At 40.2% G+C, this 16325-nt stretch overlaps 1 protein-coding gene across 2 annotated transcripts in view; it reads left to right on the top strand.

The window, feature by feature from the left end:
* Nucleotides 1-16325, top strand: part of tle5 (TLE family member 5, transcriptional modulator) — a 45502-nt gene that overhangs the window by 17896 nt on the left and 11281 nt on the right. For both annotated transcript variants that reach the window (XM_061825544.1, XM_061825543.1), the window contains exons 2-4: nucleotides 1309-1397; nucleotides 7388-7451; nucleotides 13440-13484. In XM_061825544.1, the coding sequence (XP_061681528.1) occupies nucleotides 1309-1397; nucleotides 7388-7451; nucleotides 13440-13484 (198 nt within the window). The remainder of the gene's footprint in view (nucleotides 1-1308; nucleotides 1398-7387; nucleotides 7452-13439; nucleotides 13485-16325) is intronic.

The following is a 16325-nucleotide window of genomic DNA, read 5'->3' as shown; positions in this document are numbered from 1 at the left end:
ACACACACCCGTGTAGCGATCGCTTCATTTCAGGTAGGAATTATTCTTCTCAATCTCAAATTATCAAAAAGTATTTTTAATGCAAAGTTAGCTCATTTGAGTGTTAAAAAAAAATGTCGCTGAGGTTTACAGAGGTTCAATGTAACCACAAAAAAACAGTTAAAATGCAGCTTACCGTGCCAGAAATAATTTTATAGACAGTATCACATATGATATGAGAACGAGCACGATGGAGCGCAATCACTCAAGCAGCTGCCTTGCACATCGATAAAAGTTATGGTCCACATCTACAGCAGTAAGACTACGTTTATCCTCCTGCTGAAAACTGTAGGCCGCAGGTACATTTTACAAACATACTCACGACTACCTGCAATTTTTCTTGTCTCTTTTAGTTTAACAGCCAAAGATGCCGCCCAAACTCTAAATGGTGGAGTAGCTACACTCAACACAAGCTTAAGTATGTGCTACTTAGCCGCAAGTATTTTGCTGACGTTCGTTTACGCTATTTGTACAGTAGTACTTGTGAGGAAATCAGCAGAGAGCTGGAGGGGGTGTCCTTTTATTCTGCAACAACAGACGTGCTCCAGTCAAACCATGAAGCCATACACTAGTTTAAATGTATAAAATATACATAAATATACCCCTCAACCAAAATACTGTATCATGTTTATTTTGTTCAGTTATTCAGGAATACGATTGGCACGCTTTTAAAATTAAAGCTCAAAAAATTTGTGTTTGCACTTTACACATTATGGACTTGATTAAGTTTTGAATTTGAATTCCAGGAGGGATGTACGGGTTACATTTAAAGTTTTTCATAAAAACAAAACTTTTTTGTTCTCTGTCATTTGTATTGGTGTGCAAAACGTAACCAAAGCGGTAGAAGATGGATGGATGAATGGGTGGAAATGGTTAATTAATTTATTTGTGAAAAATTCCTGAGGTTATAATTTTAGGTCATATCACCCAACTGGACTGATAACACAGCTTTCATGTTGGACTATTAACATTTAAAGTTGCTAAGTGTCAGTCTAAGCAGTATTCTCACCACCTGTAAGTTGTTGTTTTTTTTTTATATATTTTATGCAGTGTTTTTGTCATTTTATTATTACAGGGCATAGGGGTGAGTCATCCGTGGGGGTGTAATTGGATGTGATCCACATTGAGCTAGAGATTTCTTTTTATGATCATTGGAATGAAACGTTCAATTGAAAAAGCAGTCTATCTTCCAATTTCATTGTTAATTATTTTTCCTTTCAATCCGTCACTCCGGGATGCTTTTTCACGTTGATCTTATTCCCCTGGCAGGCTTCATCACAGCAGCTGAAATTCACAACATCCGACTCCTGCGACAGGATCAAGGATGAGTTCCAGTTTCTCCAAGCACAATACCACAGGTGAGAACGCATGCAAACAAGATTTAAAAGCTGTTATAAATGACGTGGCCTTTCTTTTTTGGAATTTAATCCAGTGTGTGCGTGGGACCACAGTGGAAAAGTTATATCTTAATCCAAGACATAGCATCATTTAAATTGTTATGGTTAATTACTTTTCTTCTGTAAGAAATGGCAAAAAAATGTAGAATCTGCTGTGCTGTAATTGAAGATGTCCAATTAAAATAATTACAAATATTTTTTTTCTTTTTCCTGCTCAAAATAGCTCAGAAATGCCTTAAACCTGTTCATTTTCTCCGCCCTTTTAAAATCCATTCAAAACATTAGTTTTTTGAAAGTGAAGAAGTGATTTTTCTTTATTAAAAATCCATAGGTGGCTACTTTCCATATTTTCTCAGAAAGTGATTTGGGCCATAAGCCTTTTACTAAACCACAGAAAGGTAGTTGGCATTTATTTGAGAGAAGGCTTTCTGTGTGTGTGTGTGTGTGTGTGTGTGTGTGTGTGTGTGTGTGTGTGTGTGTGTGTGTGTGCGTGTGTGTGTGTGCGTGCGTGCGTGCGTGCGTGTGGGTGTGTGTAATGGTGGAGCTTGACCTGGTTCCATTCACTGATTGGTCCACAGAGAAAATTTACTTCTATATTCCAGTGGGAGTGGAATGCCAGTGATAATGTCCTGGCAACACCGCATATGTCTCATTATTAAAGGTTATTTGTGTAAGCTCTCTTCCACGCTGCTCTTTAAAATTGTATGTCCGTTGATTGAAGACTCTAATTTGCCCATAGGTGTGCAAATGTTTTTTTTTTTCAGTATATATGTGTGTATGTATATATATATATATATATATATATATATATATATAGATAGATGGATAGATATGTGTGTGTGTGCCCTATGATTGACTGGCAACCAGTACAAGGTGTACTTTGCCTCTTGCGATCCTTGTGAGGATAAGCGGCTCAGAAAATGGGCGGATACATGATCACAAACTATTAGACAGGTGAAGCGGCATGTGCCTTATTTGGCACTCTTGCACACTATGTTCTAGGTAACTAGTAGCAATTGTGTTTATGATCATGAGACCAGACACTTTGATCAAGCATGTGGCATGTTATGTAATGAATAACTGATTACAAAAAATTTTTTGATCATGAGGTGGCTCAAAGTTTAGTACGAGTGTTTTCACAGGTAGGTACTACTATTGACATTTGCTCTTGTTACACAGCTTTGGGACTGTGCTGTCATGTCATTACAGGCAAGCACCACCTATTTTGTGCCCAAAGAGGTGAAATCATTATTTGATGATTTGATGACCGTCGGCTAGGCGCTACCGATCAATGTAAATCAAAACTAGCCATTCAAACTGTTTTAACTTGTTACAATTAAGTCATTAAATTCTAGATCAGCGAAGCTACTATTTTCTGCCTTGGAGTGTTGTTGAGACACGGTTATTAGAATCAGTAATATATACTGTATTTGTATTTGTATTTCACGATTCGTCACTTTAAACTACACCCTTTGCACAATTGTCATTGCATTGGTCTATAACGGTGAACCGCGAACAGGTCAGGGCACTCTGTATAATCTTAACATAAAGTGGGGGGGTTGACACACACTAACTGCTCTAAATCATAGAAGACTGCGTCTTTGCACAACTGTGACTCTTATAAGGAAGGGTTCCCTATTAATTGAATGTCTGTCGTTCTTCATTTTTGTTAGTTTGTTCTTTTCCTTGCTCAACATGAATCTCGTACCAGGGTGGTACCAACTGCTGGACACAAATTCCATGTGTGTTGTTACAGTGGAGAAAATGAGTATTTGGACTGCTTTATTGAAAGTTCTCCCATTTAGAAATCATGGATCGGTCTTAAATTATCATCATAGGTGCATGTCCACTGAGAGAGAGATAATCTAAGAAGAAAAATCTAGAAATCACAATGTATGATTTTTTTTTTAAAATGATTTGTGTGATACAGCTGCAAATAAGTATTTGAACACATGGGAAAAAACAATGTTAATATTTGGTGCAGTAGCCTTTGTTTGCAATTACAGAGGTCAAACGTTCCCTGTAGTTGTTCACCAGGTTTGCACAAAGCAAGTCATTGACCAAGTCCTGTCGTGTAGTCCAGGGCTGAATTGTAGCTGATAGACAGGAGTTCAAATACTTATTTGCAGCTGTATCACACAAATATATCGTTAAAAAATCATACATTGTGATTTCTGGATTTTTCTTTTTAGATTATCGCTCTCACAGTGGACATGCACCTGCGATGAAAATTTCAAACCCCTCCATGATTTCTAAGTGGGAGAACTTGCGATATAGCAGGGTGTTCAAATACTTACTTTCTTCACTGTACATACTGATGATGATGATTCTGATGATTTAATGCAATTATTTCTTCGCTTTTATATTCACCTCTTTTTGAAGTCACGCTATCTTTAACGGTTATTAATCTTTCCGTTTTGGACTAAGAAGTCTCCCCCAGAGCAGCCGTTAGAACGTTAACTGATGTGTTTGAAAGGTGAGACATCCTAGGGCTTTCCTTTAGTGCAGGTAGTTCATGGTTTTAGTTCCTGTAAACGTTTGTGTCTACCATTGCATTCATTCAAAGACATGAAAGCCTGGTGTGTTTTGGCTGGGATTATGATCACTTTTCTTTGTTGTATTTGCAGAGAATTGAGTTGTAGCAAAAATAGTTGAGGGTTTTTTTTGTTACTCGGGTCTTTGTTTATTTTGTGATTCCCTCAATGGCGAGCAGCGTTTAACCCCCATTAAAGAGCCAACTCGCGGTTGAAAAAAGAGCTTTTTTTGTGCCTGCTGACTTGGGAGAGGGTTTTAAAATGTGGGAGTCACAGTGGAAGCTTTGTACTGATATGCTGTATGTTGTTGAAGCCTTTAAAAGGCAAATGTACAACAGGCATTCCCCTGGGGATAGTCGCAGCCATTATATCTGTCGCTGTCTTCCTCCCACCCCCCTCCTCCTCTTCTTCCTAATTCCCCTTTCCCTCAGTCCCATGCATAAATAGATCAGGGAATACATCAATCAAAATAAAGATGACAGCGCAAGCGATTTAGAGACGGAAGAATCGGCAATAAAACTCCATCAAAGTGTCTTTGGAGAGAAGCGGTGCATGCCCGCTGGCTGATGAGCGCCAATTACAAGAATCGTACAGCCAATCCCAGGTGAACTGGGAGTGGGGAGACAAGGGGGGGGTAGGCTTGTTGTCATGACAACACACCACACAGCCAAAAAAAAAATGCACATATGCAGGAAGTCAATGCAGCGCTTTTCAGCAGGAACATGACATTGACATTTGTTTCAACGGTTTGTAATGCAAATTTACCAAAGCATGCTGTGTCTTTTAAGCAGAGTATTTAAGACTAAGCGAAGCAGTATGGGGTTCATTGCCGGAGGTCCTCAGACGCTTTGTTCCAAGTCGGCGTCAACAATTGTTTGTGAACACAAGGCAACTCCATGTTTAGTATAAGTGTGACAGCAACTACTGTGTCAGTCAAAAAAATGTTGTCTGCTCTATGCAGTTTCTCTCTTGCAAGAAATGAACTAGAAAGACAACAATTGTTTTGTATGATGTTTGAGGCACAGCAATCCATCCATATTCTTTAGTGCTTGTTCTTATCCATGTCCCAAGTAGGGTTGGGGATAGTTTGAATTTGAGCAGTTCTGTTCCCGATCTGATTCCACATTTAGATTTTGTATGCAAATGATTCTCGATTACAATGCTTTTAGAGGACTGGGCCAAAAAGTTTGCATGGTTTAAATAATAAGGGTCCAAATTATGAACATCCTGACTGCAGCATTGACGAAAATGAACATTTGACTCAAGAGTTCTTTATAACCAGTATCAATATTAAACCTATGAACTAAAAGTCAATGTGTTTAGAACTAACCCAATTGACTTAAAGGTCAAGTGTCATGCCTATAAACATTTTAAAATAGATATTGTAATGAAAAATACATATAACATTATTGACTTCAATGTCTATCCATGCGCAAAGTTCCGAAAGTACACATAGATGGCAAGAAAAAGTAATCAAGGACAGTCTTTGTGATACTTTGAGACGTTTGTCAATCTTGTGCCACTTCATTATGATGTAGAGTTGCTAGTTTGACCTTTTGTTTTAGTTCAGTTTTTTTTTTCCCCTGTCATGGGCTCTTACGTTGGTTTGAAGACTAAAATAATGCTACAAACCATCTGTTCAAATGTTCCACCCACTGTTTAATTTGTTAGCTGCCTCAATGCTGGCATCGACATATTTTATTATTTCACTTATCCAATTGACTAAAGTCGTGCACGACGTAGCCTCCTGAGGCTGGGAGCGGTACGGAGCACATCAGACTTCCAACACATCATGACAGACCCTTTTGCAGAATATAACCTTATTCCAAGTGTCGCACCGAGGTGCTTGGTCATGTATTTTTACCGAAGTCAAGACACAGTTACGTTCACTGCTGCCATACAGCACAAGCACATCTTTGTGCATGTTCTTCAGTGGTTTTCAACACTTTCTTTTTCAGTGTCAGGGGGAATGTAAGCATCAAAACGGGGAACTGAAATTTTTAAATTTTAATGATTCCAGGAGAACCAGAATGTTAGTCCTGATTCCAATCGATTCTCGATGTCACACCCGAGTTGCAGGTGAGCCGGAGGCAAGAGACTGGTTACAGCCTGGATTGGTCGAGTGCTAATCGCAGGGCACATATACAGTAGACAAATAACCACTCACTCTAATATTTGCAGTAATGGACATCTTTGAGTCTTCATCAAACCCAACATGCTTGTTTATAGAATGTGGGAGAAACATGGATGACCTAAAGAAAACCAATGCAAACGTGAGGAATGACAGAATCCAATTTATTTTCAAGCATGTTCTTTTCACAAGTTCAAAGAAAAGTTGTTGTTGCCCCAAACGTCTTCCATTTAAGAATTATGGTGGACCACTGTGGTTTTAACCTTAAGTGCATCAGAAATGTTTTTATTACCTTGGCTAGATCTGTGGTTTGCCAGAATTCTATCTCTGAGCTCTTCAGACATTTTCTCGTTCTCATTTGCTCTAACGTGTACTGTGAGCTGTAAGGTCTTATATAGACAGGTGTGTTGCTTTTTTAATTAAAAATCAGTCAGGTCAAATACAACTGGACTCTATTGAAGGTGTGGAACCATCTTAAGGATGATAAGAAATAGGCAGCACCAGTGTTAAATACTAGTGGTTGTGTGGGAATAAAATGCTTTTCGTAATCTTTTGGGTAATTCATAGATAGGTGGAAATGAGTGTTTTAATCAAGTTAGGTAATTTTTAAGGTTGAGTAGAGGATCAAAGTTAAGACGAGATTTGACTGTGAAACGAATCTTAGCTTACAGCTGGTGTTGTATTTGTAAAAAATGAACTTGTACACCTGAGTAATGTGACAACATTAGCAATGTGTGACATTGTGATACGCGCCGTGTTAACTGCCATCACAGCTTTCATTCCCGCAGATAGCATCGATGTACACAGGGCATCAAGCAGGTTTTAGATCTATGTGCCATGTGCCTGTGCATATCTTTACACCACCCCAGCCTTATCCATCCTCGCGTGGGATCACGCCTTGTCACACCGGCGTGTCGGCACCGGCTCCCTCAATCAAATGCGCACGGGGGTGATTTATCGCACCTCCCTCCCCCCTGGTCTTCCTGTCGTGTTCATTTTACCATCTGGCTGACTTGTTGACGTGTCCTCCTTTTTTTGTCCCGTCGCCTCACGTGTCATCAGCGCTGACGTGATTACAGCTAATGGCCTGAGCTATGTTTAGAATCGCCTGCTTTCTGGTTGAGAAAACAAGACATTTTACCAAGTGCTTATGATCAGTAAGGTCAGGACGAGGACAGTAATGATGTTTAAGATGGCCGACAAGGGACGAGGTGCTGATGGAAAAAGAAGGTGATGAGGGATGAAGTGACCACTGCTGACTCTTGCTTGTCTTGTTTCTTCCACAGCCTGAAGCTCGAGTGTGACAAGCTGGCCAGTGAGAAGTCGGAGATGCAGCGTCATTACATCATGGTGAGTGAAGCCAACATTAATTTCATTTTATTTTTTGTCTTGAGTTGCAGCACGTGGTTTATTATGCCCTGTTCAAAGGTAGCTGTAAACAACTGTATGTTTTTTGCTCCTGAGGGGGCTCAAGTTTTGCATAGGTTTGACAGACTTTACAGGCATTTTTTCAGCAACATTTTAAAATTCCTCTGTGTCAGAAGGAGACATAACCCATATTGTAATGAAACTAAACTAAAGCGAAGCGGTTTGCGGTTCACTATTAACAAATTATTCTATTTGAGCTTTCTGTACTCTAAAATGCCATAAGGTAACACCGTAGCTTTGTGTCAGTAGGAAAATGGTATCGTAATTGATGTCAAGAAAGTACAGTGGTGCTTTGAAATGAGTTTATTCCATTAACCACGCTCCTAAATTGCAAAACACGTATTTATCACATTTTTTTCTTCCAGTATAATGAATAAAAATGACAATTCATTCCACCCTGCGCAGAAGTCTCAGCAAAATTGTTTGTAATTCTTTATCAGCAGGAAAATAGCACTCTTTAATATTTTACCTTATAAAAACCTACAATACTAATACCAAAAATAAATGGAAAGTAGAAAATTGAAAGCTTTATAAATAATTTCTTGTGGTTCCTTTTGGTGTGTGTATATGTGTGTCTTGGTCATGGGAGAGCAGTATAATCCAGTCATGCAGACACAAACAAAGAATAGTTTCATAACTATTGTAAGTGGCTCAGCAAGCTGAAGTAATACTACGGGTAGTTGTTTTTTTTGAAGAGGATAAAGAATATTTGCCTGTGAGTACTGTTTTATTGTTTATATATATTTTTTTTGTTTACGGTAGTTTGATAGTAAACTTCAACTGGGTGGCATTGAACAGGTGGAAGCCTCTTTTAAGAACTGTTGTTCACTTTGCCAAACCGCTGCTTGTTGTCAATTGAGTAGACTTCACTGCCACTATAGAGAGCGCATCATAATTTTTTGCTTGGAATTTAAAGCAAAAAAGTCGACTGAATGACTGCACCTGACTTGGAAAATCTGAAAATGGTCACTTATTTAATCTGAGAGACAAACTTTCCATATCAGAGAGGACTTTAGCCTGTGTTGTTTTTGGAGATTTTAGAGCGTCTTTGCGAGATGTATTGTATATTGTACACGTGCACTTCTGGCTCATTTCTTAGAAGACAAAGTTGTTAGATGAATTTCAGTTAAATGTACAGTATTTGAAACAATTTACAGTATATAGGCAATTGTGGTACGCTCACCCCATGGCATTTTAAAGGCAATAGTTGAATCAATAAAGCCTCGTCAGCAACTGATGCAAGCCTTGAGACAATACAACCGTTATCTTAGTATATTTCTTCATATAATAAGAAAAGGTTGATGGATGTTGTGAGGGAGGACATGAGGACTGTGGGTGTTAAGAGAAGATGATGCAGTAGATAGGCTTAGATGGAAAAAGATGAAACGCTGTGGCGACCCCTAACAGGACAAGCCGAAAGGAAAAAAAGAAGAAATGCGGGGGGCATTTATTTAGTCAGCTGGAGAAAGGAGCAGGTTTAATATCAAATAAACATCGTGAGATGATTGATTGAGGAGCGACCACGTCACAGCAACGCTCTCCACATAACATAAAATTATCGTGAGGCAAATTGCGTACTATAAATTTCCTCAGACAAATGTAGATAATTACTTTTTTTTTAATTAAAGTCATGTTCAAATATTGTAATTTATAGTCATTGCATGGAAATACTGTATACTGTGGAAAAACCAATAAGGACACCGGAATATATAGACATACTACAGCAAACAATTTAAAGAAAATGTCTTGCCAAGAAATTGTCTGCATGATTGATGAACAATAAAATAGACACTGATGATAGGCCATCCACTAAAAGAAATTTTACAATGCACAGGTTCATTCCCATTCTTTGTTGATTTTTGCCACTTCTTTGGGAATTTTTGACCGTTTCTTTTTGAGAGTTGTCGGACTGAAGGCATCAAAATGGGGAATCGCATTTTTCCGTTCCCGCGAGAGCTGAAATGTTAGCACCCGTTCTAAGTGGTTCTCAATTCTCGATGCCCAATCCTAATGACAGCTGAAACAAACAAAACAAAACAAAACAAAAAACAAAAACAAAGCAAGACTAAGAAAGCCAAAAATATGATTTATTCACAGCAGACGGAAAGAGCTGGCCTTTAGCGATGATGACTCACCGCATGGCTGAAGTTGAATGTCACTGTCTTTTTTTTTTTTTAATGTCTTTTGTCATTGACTGTGAACAACGTTCTCTTATCTCTACCACCAGTATCATGCAGTCAACCAGTTGTATATACGGATAATGTGTTCCACCCCAAGTGTCTCTGACCATTTACTCGTACAGTGAGTTGAGCAAGAACCTGCTAAAACGGCCCAGTGTTTGTTCATCTTGAGTGTGTGTTTTGCCAGTCTAGTAATCAGTGTATCCAACAAGCTAATCGCCAAATCCCCCCAAAAACAAGACCTCAGTTGAAATGGAGCACACGATAATCCTTTAAATGCCCTCTGTCTCCTCTGTGCTCCCTGAACAACCCCAGCCATCCTTTTTGTCTCCCCACATATATGTGCATCCACAAACACACACACACACACGTGGTCCACCTCGAAGTTAATCTCATTGTTGCTGGCAATGTAGCCCTGTGATGTTTTGCCTCTAATTGATCCTCTGACTGGCTTTAATCTCATCTAATCTGCGTCGCCACACCGCTCCCTCCACCATGAGACACAGACAAACACATTGAGAGCCCTCCCCCTCTGTCTGCACGCAGTCAGCTGTACGCACACAGACGCAGTCAAACGCAAATTTATCAAAACACGTGTTGTTTGGTAAAAGGTCACTTTCTTTTCGCCCAAAGCCAACGTGACGCTTTAATATCACGTCAGCCCAAATTAAATTCGACCCGATGTGCAACTGGCACTGCAGTCGCTCACCAAGCACTAACATCCTCTTATCACAATGTAGAGTCTTATTTTAACCACAAAAGTAGTATTCATACACCAATAGTTTATAAATTACTGTAAAAAAACAATGGTAAAACACCAAAATGTGTCTTTCTAGTTGAATCCTAGCAACAAAGAGGAAGTTGCATAAAGCAGGTGTGTAGAATTTAGTACAATGAAAAAAAAAATTCTCCATAAAATTCCATTAAAAGGGGATCTAATCAAATAAACATGAATAAGTGTGTGCTCTGGAAAAATACTGTGTATAAGCAGTATACAGTAGGTTCACAAAAAAAAATCTTATATGTAGTTGACTGCGTGTGTCAAAAGTGTCAATATCCTGCTGTCCACTGTACAATCTGATCCTGGAGGTTTGGTTTCCAGTCTGTCCCTAAAAAAAGTGGCTACTATCTTCTCTGTACAACTATTTGCAAGTTTTGTTGGATTACTTCAGATTTGTTTTAACACATGTTGTTTACAAACGTTATGAAATGCTGATTAACAATCAATAGCTGTCAGACAACAACAGGGTTTAAGTCTGTGCTCGGTCTAATAATTCACTGCCATTTGCCTTAAACATCCGTTGTGACTTTACCATTTCTAACTTATTAGTAAATGAATGTGTTTTGCCAGTTATATTCAGCGGAAATAAACAATATAATACCGAAAGCCTCCCTTTCAATTACTTCTGCTCTCCATGGCTCGCTCGCTCTCGCTCTGGCACAGAAACCCACATACACAACCATCTCTAATGGCGTATCAGGTTGCCCCTGCTCCCCCGGTCGACAGCACCTCCATTTCCCAGGCGCTGTAATTACTTTAGGGACCTTCCACATGGGCTCGTGCGCTACACTGAAAAGCGCACACACACACACAAAAACGTGTGCACGTTTAACGTGTATGTGTGTAAGCTTGAACACAGATCAACAGAGTGTGTGTGTGTGTCTGTGGATACGTGTTTGTGAGCGTGTTTTTCCAGTCCCAGAGCCCATTCTCTCCTGCAGACTGAGTGGGTGATTAACTGGGTTTACGCTGAGAGGGTGGCCCTCTCATTAACACTCAAAACACACACACACACACACACACAATCACAGTCAAAACACAGGCGCATTGTCTATTGTCATTACTTTTCTTGTTCACTTCCTTTTTCCTGTTACGATCTGCTCATCTTACCAAATTGTTACCAGAATGTCAGCTCCCTAAATTTTAGCACCGGTGGCCATTTTGGACATTAGTTTGTGTAACATGGACAAAAAAATAAATAATAATTTTTACATTGTGTCCAACAAAAAAAAAATGTTACGTCTTTAACTTCATCTCCTCATACATTGTGTGCTACGTCGAGTTAAGGGTGACCCAACTCAAAAATTAAATTTAAGTCACCAGAGCCTAACCCTATTACCTTAGGTTATGAGGAATTATTTTAGATATTACATATAGCTGGCGGAAACATTATCAACAAGTAGCAGTTTGGCAAATTAAAAAAAAAAGAAAAAAAATCTTTGCCTAAAAAAAATCTTCAGAAAATGACTACTACTAATACAAAACATGACAGTTACCAATTTTGTATTTAACCAAAACACATACTTTTCTGAAATTGCACTCGCTTAGTGGTAATGTATTGTAGTAAAACACCAGTGAGGGGCTGACAAAACTAGCATCATTGTTGCGATAGTAATCAGTCATTTGACTTTACAGCAATCTAATCGGTATAATTTGATATTTAGCACTTTGTCAGAATTCGCCAATCCAATCAATAACGTCACCGCAAGTCTGGTCTGGTGGAGAAATATGTTAAAATAGTACAGGACATGTATGAGGGCAGGAGAACAGCGGTGAGGTGTGCCGTTGGTGTGTCAGAAGAATTTAAGGTGGTAGACTGGAATCACCTTGGACTATGATGTTCACAGATGATTTTGTGATCTGCAGTGAAAGTAGGGAGCAGACGGAGGAACAATGAGAAAGATGGAGCCGCGCACTAGAAAGGAGAGGAATGAAGATTAGCCGAAGTAAAACAGAACATATGTGCGTGAATGAGAGGGGCGGAGGAGGAAGAGTGAAGCTCCAGGCAGAAGAGAGAGCGAGGATGGACGACTTCAAATACTTGGGGTCAACAATAGTGAGTGTGGTAAGGAGGTGAAGAAACAGGTCCAAGTGGCGTGTAACAGTTGGCGGAAGGTGTCTGCTGTTCTATGTGACAGAAGAGTCTCCGCTAAAATGAAGGGCAAAGTTCATAAGTCAGTGGTGAGGCCGCCCATGAGGTACGGATTAGAGATGGTGGCACTGAAGAAACAACAGGAAGCTGAACTGGAGGTGGCAGAAATGAAGATGTTGAGGTTCTCGCTCGGAGTGAACAAGTCTGATAGGATTAGAAACGAGCTCATTAGAGGGACAGCCAAAGTTGGATGTTTTGGAGACAAGGTGAGAGAGAGCAGGCTTCGATGGTTTGGACATGTCCAGAGGCGAGAGAGTGAGTATATCGGTAGAAGGGTGCTGAGGATGGAGCTGCCAGGGAGAAGAGCGAGAGAAATACAAATGAAAAGGTTGATGGATGTTGTGAGGGAGGACATGAGGACAGTGGGTGTTAGAGAGGAAGATGCACAAGATTGGCTAATAATGGAAAAAGATGACACGCTGTGGCGACCACTAACGGGACAAGCCGAAAGGAAAAGAAGAATCAATAATGTCATTTATCTCCTCTGCAAAAAACATTTACTCCGTGTCGCCAAGGTGGACAGTAGATTTGGATCCAAAAGCCTGTTTGTTTTTAGCCGTGTTGCATGTCATGTCATAGTGCTGTCAATAGCTGACAGCCAATAAGATTATTTTTTTTAAAATGTCAGTGGTGTAGGACAGACAACACGTCTGAGACAGACAACACATAATACCCGTTGAGATGGCTTCATATATGTGTTGAGAATGATCACGGAATGAAGTAAATTGATACAGCTATCAAAATATGTTTTTGACACCAGGGTAATAAAAAATGTCTTTGTCTTATTTCCATACCAGTACTATGAGATGTCCTACGGGCTCAACATTGAGATGCACAAACAGGTGAGTAAATGGCCAACATTCGATTGTACTCTTAAGAGTCTCTTGCATTCTCTCTGCGTGACCACTAACAAAAGAATGACTACCTTGCTCCAAACCTGCGAGATCATTTCAGCATTCTTCCTCACCTGTATCTAATCACAAACACTGTATTGCTTTATGCTTATTTGTAATACCGTAATTTCCGGCCTACAGAGCGCAGCTGTTTATAATCCTCACCCTGTACATTTGTAAAGGAAATACCATTTGGTACATACATGAGCCGCACCTGTGTAAAAGCCGCAGGTGCCCGCATTGAAACCCACATTGGAACACGAGATATTTACAAAGAAAGACGGTAAACAGAAAGAGTTTTCAAAATTTTAATACCTTAGCTTAGCGTAACATACCAACAACGAGGTAGCACAAACTGGGCCGGCAAAAAAAGAAAAAAAAAACATACCGGTGTAAAAAAAAAAAAAAAAAACAGCCGCAGCAGCTACAGAGTAGCAACACGGTAGGACAGTACTAACAGGTCCGGTTAAACAAAACATACCTAAATCACTCAGACGCGGCAGTAACACAGCAGCAACAGGATAGCGCAGCAAAGTCACTTCCTCGGCACATATATTCCACCATTTCACTCTTACCTTTTCCGCTTGAGTGCCCCATTGCGGTCGTTAAAAAAAATGCACAAATTAGCCGCATCACCGCATAAGCGCAGCGTTGAAAGCATGTGAATAAAGTCGCGGCTTATAGACCGGAAATTACGGTATATTGTTTGGATGTGACAAAGGCGGCACAGTGACTGGCTGGTTTGAGTGTTTGCCTCACAGTTCTGAGGACTTGGGTTCCAAACTGTGCAAACAAATCATGTGAGTGACACCTTATTAGATGAAAGTAGCAACAAATTGACATTTTGCTGCATTCTTAGGATGGACGAATGTCAGTGATCCAAATTCAAATCTTAGCAGAAAGAACTGTATTAGTTTATTTTATTATATATAGATAGACTTCTCATCTGTTGGCAAATACAAAACAGACTGCCACAATATGTTTCTGAGGTTAAATTTGCTTTTTTAAAACTGATCACAATAATTTCATTCAGCCTCACTTCATCGTGTTGCTGATTTCTACGAGCTTTACACGATTGAAAGGGAACGGAAAGCCTTGGTTGGAACAGGGAGCGGAGAGTTAGCGTGCTGAGATGAGAAGCACCAGCGCTCATACATCAGCTACTTTGACAGAAGCTGGGGGAGTAATTTATGCTTGGGGTGCAGGAGGGAGAGGCGCGATCATGGGCTTCATCAACTCCCCCAAAACACACACACATACACACATGGTCTTATCATTGACGCATACACTGGCAGGCATATGGGGAGAACCATGTAGGCTTTGACTAATGGACACCTGTGAAGATTGGCAAGCCCTGAGATTTAAACCCCCTTCACATGTACGCACCCAGGTTGGATGTACACGACTGTCATGCACACATACATCCACACACACGCAGTGGGCCATCTATCTCCTTTATCTGAAAGGGATGAATCCTTCAGGGAAAGGTGTGCTGCTGCATATGTGTGTTCACTGGGTTTTTGCTCATGGTTTATTTTATACATATATATATATATATATATATATATATATATATATATATATATATACACACACACACACACACACACACACACGGTTTTTTGGGGGGTGATTTGTGAGTATGCATTGTAGATACTGCTATTTCAATGCATGTCATTTCTTTGTGTGAGTGAATGTGGAGAAGCGCGAGCCCCATTAGAGAGTTGAAATGGAAGGGGATGTGCGTGGACGAGCGTTCATGTCGGGGCCCATTGTGCGCCGCCACTTTCTCCCTACCTCCTCGCCACCTCTGACTCAATTTCCCTCCTCTCGTCCGTTCCCGCCATCCCTCGCTCCCTCTTCATCGTCCTCCATTCAGGGGAGGCTTCTCTACTAGATGGGAGTACGCTCTTGTCCTCCTTTCACGCCTCTTTCTCTTTCTGCTCGTCACAAAGCTGAATCGGCAGTTGAGCTGGAGTGCTTTTACGTTTCGATTCTGTCTCTATAAAATCTTCTCAGAAATGGGATTTGTGTCATGAAATGGAATGACGGCACATACAGCGGAACTTTCAAGGGCCACCACAATCCCTTCATATTTTAAAACAATTTTACCATAGGGTCACAGTTCACTCGGTGGCCAAGTGATTAGTATGTCTGCTTTACAATGGACCTTTCCGATGGTGATCTTAAGCTCCGCCCCCTTAGCCATATCCCACAAGTTTTCAAAATGGCAATTGAACAGAACATGTTTGAAGTCGATCCTCTATCGCGTATTCTAGATAATATTGGGGTATGTTTTTTGCCAAATGCGCTAGCAACACAAAAGAACTACAACAGTGGTTTGACTTCCTGTCACCTCCGGAAGTGAAAAGCGACTCAGAGCGGCTGCCGGCGACACACAACAAAACACTTTGTTTACACCGACTGAATGTCAAAATAAAAAATGCAACATTTTTTCAACATGTTTGGTTTTATTCAAACGGGAGCGGGACAGGAGTAGGAGTAATTTTGAGTGGGAGTGGGATGGGAGTGGGAGTCATTCTACAGGAGTGGGACAGGACAGGATAGAATTTTTTTCTCTGGGAGTGGGACGGGACAGGAGTGAAAATCCGCTCCCGTATCATGCTCTAGTCTCAACTATTTCACGCATGTACACGTAAATATGTACACGGAATTAAGTTGCAGCGAAATGTTGCCGATCGATGCAAAAAATTGACGCCTCACAAACTTCATATTGAAATCCAACAGGATAAAATAGTAAAGCAGGGTGAGTACGTTTTACTTGGAAAG

Source organism: Syngnathoides biaculeatus, chromosome 7 (assembly GCF_019802595.1).
Source record: "Syngnathoides biaculeatus isolate LvHL_M chromosome 7, ASM1980259v1, whole genome shotgun sequence".
Taxonomy (NCBI): Eukaryota; Metazoa; Chordata; class Actinopteri; order Syngnathiformes; family Syngnathidae; genus Syngnathoides; species Syngnathoides biaculeatus.
Note: the sequence above shows the minus strand (reverse complement) of the source record. Positions and strands in the feature narration are given on the sequence as shown.